Source organism: Penaeus monodon, chromosome 9 (assembly GCF_015228065.2).
Source record: "Penaeus monodon isolate SGIC_2016 chromosome 9, NSTDA_Pmon_1, whole genome shotgun sequence".
Classification (NCBI taxonomy): domain Eukaryota; kingdom Metazoa; phylum Arthropoda; class Malacostraca; order Decapoda; family Penaeidae; genus Penaeus; species Penaeus monodon.
In genome coordinates, this window is record NC_051394.1 from 25,686,628 (window position 1) to 25,694,127 (window position 7,500).

General features: G+C 32.7%; 1 protein-coding gene across 4 annotated transcripts in view; it reads left to right on the forward strand.

Annotated features, from left to right (window-relative positions):
* The window catches only part of LOC119577071 (sodium bicarbonate cotransporter 3-like), a gene marked incomplete at its 5' end in the record, with an annotated part of 30,488 nt that extends 24,867 nt beyond the window's left edge, over positions 1-5,621 (forward strand). For 2 of the 4 annotated variants that reach the window (XM_037924748.1, XM_037924750.1), the window contains 2 exon segments: positions 148-342; positions 4,642-5,620. In XM_037924748.1, coding sequence (XP_037780676.1) covers positions 148-342; positions 4,642-4,762 — 316 coding nt within the window. 4 annotated transcript variants of the gene reach the window in all.
* Positions 5,622-7,500: the final 1,879 nt, after the last annotated feature.

Below are 7,500 nucleotides of genomic sequence, written 5' to 3' on the forward strand. Positions count from 1 at the left end.
AATTTCAAAAGGCATGATTGCAGCCTACATCCCTTGCACATTCTTTGACATGAACTCCACAAATGCTCTAGTATTGGGTACTAACCTTGGTGACGGCAATACCATCCTCCCCTCGTGCTCCTGCTTACATCCAGCCGTCACTTTCAGTGGGGACAGGAGCCGTGACAGCTGTAAGCGTTGCCATCGCCGTAAGAAGAGCCGAAATAATGATGGATCCAATGATGAGGCCAAAGAGCCGACTAAGGATGTGGAAAAGAATGGCAGCATAAAGTGTCACAGTCAAACAGAAAATGATTCCGCTATGAAAGACACTTTGGAATTAGAGAATGAATCTTGCCATTTGTAAGTACTGTTGAGTCTGGCTCCAGAGGGTCTGGTCACTGCCTCATTCACTGGCGCAAAGGTCAGGCATCAGGACTTGTGGTTCAGGCTCAGGGGCTAGGGAGTCACTTTCACTTTACTAGGAAATACTCTTGAGTTCTTTTATTTTAGATCCCAAATTGTTCTTCCACAGCCTTAGAAGGAATCCGATGTAAAGAGTAAACTTGAGAGACAGATGACAGATTTATACCTCATTTTATTTTATAAAGTTTGCCTTCTTTTTTTAAGATAGTCAGCTGTAGATACTTTCATTCACACACTGACTGAAAGATAGTTTGATTTATATATTTTTTTATTACTTTTTTGTCCCTTTAGCCTTAATTTCACATTTTAGATAAAAGCTTTTAATGTCCTGTAGCACTGCTTTTCCATAGATTAACCTCAGTAGCTTTTCATTTAGCGATCCTCTCCCTGTGTTACAGTCTAGGGCTGCATGGTATCCCTCTTTTTTTATACATTTTTTAAAGCGTTTGGTCCCTTGTCCATTTTGTGAATGCTTTGTTGTAATCAGTAAGGCTTAAGTGAACCCCACATCTGTTTGTTTTGTTTTAGAAAGAAAAACTTGTGCAGTTTAACAAGTGATATCTGCTTTTCAAAAATGCTGTGGGCTTCATTTATCCATATTTGTGTTTGCCTTTTGTTTTGTCCACAATATATATTTGTTTTGCTTACTACAACAAGCAGAAGAATCTCAGACTGACTTGTGTGAGCTACTCCTGCTGTTATGCTTTTGTCCTTTGTCTTGTATGATCATCTGTCTGTCTATCCTTGTTTTTATTTTGTTTTTTCTCAACAGCATTTCTTAACCTTAAGTGCAAATCCCCCCATTTTTTTTTACCAAGCTTACCATAGGAATCATCCTATGAAATACCCTTTCTGACATAGACAGATACCTTTTGCACCCAGATAGTTGCTTTCTTTTTTTTTTCTTTCTTTTTTTTTCTTTCTTTTTTTGAGTGTCCTTTTACATTGAAGACTTATGATTTCTTACCTCTTTAAAGATATATTTTTGTCCTAAATCACAACTTAAAACAGAGTGACCTGAGAATGGTTCACTTCTCAGATCTCATAAAATTAACCATGGATGTTGTGAATAATAAAAATAGTTTTAAGTATATAAATATATATAACTATAATTTTATCACAGCAGACTTGACTAATTAGGGGAAGGGATATATAGACACCAGTAAAGAAGATAGTGGGCCAAGAAAAGAATGTAGGTAGCTTTACAGTAAATGTCTATGCTGCACATCACGGTACAGATAGCAGGAAAGAATTTGTACATTTTGGTAGTTATGGAGGTAAATGCACTTTAGATAGTGTTGGCTACCATATTATTACAGTTCGTGGTAATGGGTGATATATATATTTCAAAGGCCAGTATTTTTAATAAACTTTTAGGTTACTGTAACCATTTTTATATAAAGCTAAATGTGTAGATGTTATAATGTCCGTGTATATAGTTTAATTTAAAAATTAGAAGGAAAATAGTCATGGCTCAGAATGTCACATGTATGCACTAGATATAAAAGTGCAGGATCTTAAAATCCCTATTACTAGTTCAGCAATTAGTAATTTTTAAGAAATAGAGTAGAACATTAACACTTTATAACACTGCTGTACCAGAAGATTTGCAGCCATCTGTAATTATTGTCCAATCAATGGTTATGGATAAAGGGATGATTAACAAATAAAGTCTGTATTTATATTGTCTTATTGTAATATTGAAGAAGAAAATAAGTTAAATGTTTATACATGATATACACTAACTCAAGCTCAGTGATGTTAGGTAACAGTGTTGAACCTTTATGCTGTCTTTCACTTTAATCCTTTTTAAAGATTTGGTTTTCATTGATGGAGGATCAGTGCTGTTTCCTATCATAGTCATTTTAAAATATATACCTTATTCTAGGCAGTTACTCATGTAGTCTGCGTTAACCCTACAATAAATGCCTGGCTGATTTTTTTTGTTTTTGCCAATGTTTGGATTAGCTTTGATAAATAAATATAACTAATAACTGAGTGAAGCATGGCATTTATTGTGTGTCAGAGCCATTATATAATTAAATTTTATACTGTTATGTTATATATCTAATAAATATTGAAAAAGAGTAGTGACTTTACTTACTAGAGGTCTTTAAGAAGGCCTGGAAGTCTTTGGGTAACAATGGATGATTTTGTTTAAAAATTGTATCATTTTGAAATATTAGCCATATGAGCCATGTGCTCTTGTATGATAAAATCTGGAGATATTGAATGTGGTAATACTATCAAATATTTTCATTTGGATGGGAAACAAACCTAACTTACATAAGCGATATTGTTCCTACACAGCCTTGCCATGTATAGTTGTAATATTGCAAGAAATGGATACTGCTAACTGCCTGTACAGATTTTGCCTCCAAAGGTGTAATAAATAAATCAGAGCACTTACTTCTTTCACATGGCAAGAACTCATGCTGTGTTGAACAAGTTGTATATGTATAGATTCTGACCAAACCTGTAGATCACTGATGGAAAACAGGACACATCAGCCAACATCCATGTGATCAGCTTCTGCAGGTAAGCTCCCAAAAAAACGTTCAAGAAATGGAGTGAGATATACAGGTTTTGGCAGATGATGAACATGAAAGTGGCAGTTGCAGCCTTCCACTCTCCAATATTATGGAGGTTTTGCAGGTCACCACTCTTCATTGATTTCATTGTATGTCATAAATCTTGTTTCGCACATCTTAGAACATCTGCAACTACAACAACAACAAAAATAACCAACAACTGGGGAACACCAACATAAAAAAACTTTATATATATAAATAACACACTTACACTCGGCTCCTATGCCATAACTCTTGATATTCAAGATTTGCACAGCATGATTGTTGCCTGCCATGGTTGCTTATTTTGTATATGCTTGGTTCTACATATGTCAACTTTTTCATGTTATCTTGCATTTATCGTTCCCTCTTGTTGTAATCATTCTGCCTGTCTACAATATATATATATATATATGTGCATAACTAATATAGTAGTTTGTTGTAAGTCTAACTGTATAGATTTTTTCTTTTGTAGGCATTTCCAGATACTTTATTTTCATACTAATTTTTTTCCTGGATAAGTAAAGATCAGCTTTCATATCTTATTCAGATTCAACTGTGGTTAATTTTATTTAAACAAATCATAACTACTTATCATATCATAACACAGACAGACTGTGTGTGTGTGTGTGTGTGTGTGTGTGTGTGTGTGTGTGTGTGTGTGTGTGTGTGTGTTGTGTGTGTGGTGTGTTGTGTGTGTGTGTGTGTGTGTGTGTGTGTGTGTGTGTGTGTGTGTGTGTGTGTTTTGTGTGTGTGTGTGTGTGTGTGTGTGTGTGTGTGTGTGTGTGTGTGTGTGTGTGTGTGTGTGTGTGTGTGTGTGTGTGTGTGTGTGTGTGTGTGTGTGTGTGTGTGTGTGTGTGTGTGTGTGTGTGTGCAACTGTGTGTGTGTGTGTAGGGGGGGGGGTGGAGAATGAGGATGTTGATGGATGTGACCTATTGACTTGCATGTGTGAATACTCTTAAAACCAATTATTTTGTAAGTATATATATTTAATCAACAAAAAAACATTATTCCTTGGAATGGGAACTTACACACTGAAAGAAGATATGAAAGTTGATTTAAAAGGATCTGGAAATGTCAGGTTGATAATTACACAATCTTTTCTCTGTGCTATATTTTCAGGGTTTCTTCATATTTTAGATCTATTATTTTGTCTTCTTTTCCTTTTTCTATTATTGTCATGCATGTGATTTATATGTGTCACACTTTTTGGTTCATATCTTTTTGTGTGAACAAGAAGAGTACCTTTAGATGTGTCTCATCTCTACTTTTAATTTCTTATTCTTCAGTTTGATTTCAATTTTTAAGCATCATATCATAGCATATCAGTACATGTACATTATATATTATTATATACTGGAGATGATCAAAGTTTTGTCAAAGCATATGTCAACATACCCAGGATCATATATTGTTACAAATCCCAGGCACACCTAGCACTTTTCTCATGGGCAGAAGACAGGCAGAGAAGGCAGTCAATCAAAGGAAGGCATTTTGTATCATCCATTCTTTCATTTCTTTCATAAGGTCCTCCCTTCAAAACTTTTTTCTTGCCTTCAAAGCTTTCTTCCTTTGAGGCAAAGCACTGTGCTGGGCACATTTGTAACCATATATATTTACACACAGCCACTTGAGGGAACAACTCATACTTTCATTCTCCCACAGCACAAAAAAACGTGGAACGAAAAAGGATGCTCTGAACGAGGAGGAGAAGAAGAGGCTGAGCATGATGGCAGAAGAGGAAGAGGAGGACGAAGGAATTACAATCAAGGTGACGAAGTCGTAAATTGTCACACTGTCAGCCAATTATCATTTCGTTATATGATTTTCTTTATTTCTTTTCCATCTTGTGTTCCTTTTTTTGAAAGATCATGATTCCTTTGAGCCTTAGTTGATGACACAAGCAAGGTAGATCAGCTTCATGGAGCCACAAGGTACCAGTCTGAAAGGCCTGATGTGGTTGTATTGATTTTAAAGATATGAATTATATTTTTAAGACTGAAATAATAAATCTTTATAAAGTCATAATAGAGGCATCCATTAGCTGATCTAGTCACATATGCAGTTGTAAGACACCTTGCTATATATTGGTATGGCTGTACCTGGACCACATATAAAGAATCCTTTATGTTAAGGATTAAATGTAGCAGTTCATACTGCTTTAGAGGTTTTGAATATTTATTATCTTAAAGACTTACTAATATCCTGATAAGAAATATTTACACTAATGAGTAACAGTTATGCACCATGTTTGTGTGAAAGTATTAATTCCCCTATATTTTAATGTGATAAGAAGAGATTCAGTGGTGTTTGAGAACTTCTGTGGAAGGGATGAGACTAGAAATTTCAGGAAGGATAATACAGACAGAATGCATTTTAGTGTTCTTGATCAGAGGACTTAATTCTTTTCATTGTTACTATATATTATAGTCTCTCCTCAAAATGTAGAAAATGCCTTGTTCAGCCTTGCCACTTCAATTTTTTTTTCTTTCTTTCTTTTTTTCTGTATGCACATATATCAATTAAATATTTTCTTCAATCCTTTTGAACCAGGAATCAGTTTCCACTTCTTACAAGAGCTAAACATAAATACTTACAGTTTGATGTAAGTATTATTTATCCCTAATACAGTACTTTCAAAAAGTATTTTGTATTTCATTTGAATATATATATATATATATATATATATATATATATATATATATATATATATATATATATATATATATATTATATATATATATATATATATATATTTATATTGTATAATATATATATATATATATATATATATATATATATATATATATATATATAATATATATTTATATATATAATATATATTTTTATATATTATATATATTATATATATATATTTTATATATATTTTTTATATATATATATATATATATATATATATATATATAAATATATATATATATATATATGTTTATATACTTTCCTGGTTTAGAAACTAGACTAAGGTGCAATACTGAGACTTTGCTCTTGTAAAACTCATTTAGTTCTTCAACCACCAAGACAGTTGCATATTTTTTTTCTTTTCATTTACATTTCTGGTAATTTGGTTGGTCTTTGTTGCTCTCAACAGTGGGATGGAAAATAATGCTCCAGTGTTTAAGTGCCCCATTGTTGCTGATTATATACCATTCAGAATTGATTAGTTTATTTTGATAGAATTTCTACCAATAATGCTCAAGTTGCATGGCATTGAATGCTGGATACATTAACCTAGAATTTTCCCCATAGCACTCTGATTGTGACAAAGAAAAACCAAATTTTGCTTGCATGCTTCCCACCCAAAAACAGTTCAGATTTTTATTTCAAGGGTATGCTTGCTTATTTATTATAAATTTATTTTGATACAGTAAGAATAAAGTTCCCAAAAGACAACAGGCTGAGGTCAATCAGAGGGTGTATGTAAATAGATTGTCTTACACTCGCATATACATACATTAAATAAATATTGGACTAATCCATTTATTTTGATTTTTTATGGTCATGTGCTCAATCTTTTGTAGTAGTCTATTGTAGGTAAATAATTGAGGCATTGGTAAAGATTTTGCAAGAGTGAGGCTAATATTGTTATTTCATTGAAATTAATGATAATAAATTTCAAATAACATAAAAATTGTAGAAAGAATTTTAAAGCTTTATGCACTGTACTTACCTCACATATATTACTACAGAGTCATCTTCAAATATGTTATCACCATAAGATGCTACTAAAGCCTAATAGAACTTTTAGTATTTGTGAGTAGGTTAAGGTGATAAGATTAAGCCTGAATAATATTATCACAATTGTCTCAAAAATAAAGACATTTAATACTGTTGTCTTGCATTACTGTACAGTTAATTGTGAGTGTAAAATCTTAGTTGCTCCTGTCAGTATTCATCCACCTATATGTAATGCATCAGTTAGAAGTCTACAGTAATATACACATATTTCTAGAATGGATATTGATGCTGTATTTTCTCTAAGAAATATAGTTTGACATTAGAATACTTCATAAAAATTATGGTTTTATTGAACATGTTGTGATAATGACAAAGAGTGAGTATATTAAGTGTGTGTGTGTATGTGTGTGTGTGTGTGTGTGTGTGTGTGTGTGTATGTGTGTGTGTGTGTGTGTGTTTGTGTGTGTGTGTGTATGTGCTTGCGTGCGTGCGTGTGCGCGCGTGTGTGTATGTATGTATGTATGTATGTATGTATGTATGTATGTATGTATGTATGTATGTATGTACGTGTGTGTGTGTATGTATAGTATATATAATATATATATAATATCTATATCTATATCTATATCTATATATACATATATATATGTATATATATATAATATATATATATATATATATATATATATATATATATATATATATATATATATGTGTGTGTGTGTGTGTGTGTGTGTGTGTGTGTGTGTGTGTGTGTGTGTGTGTGTGTGTGTGTGTGTGCATGTGTGTGTGTGTGCGTGTGTGTGGTGTGTGTGTGTGTGTGTGTGT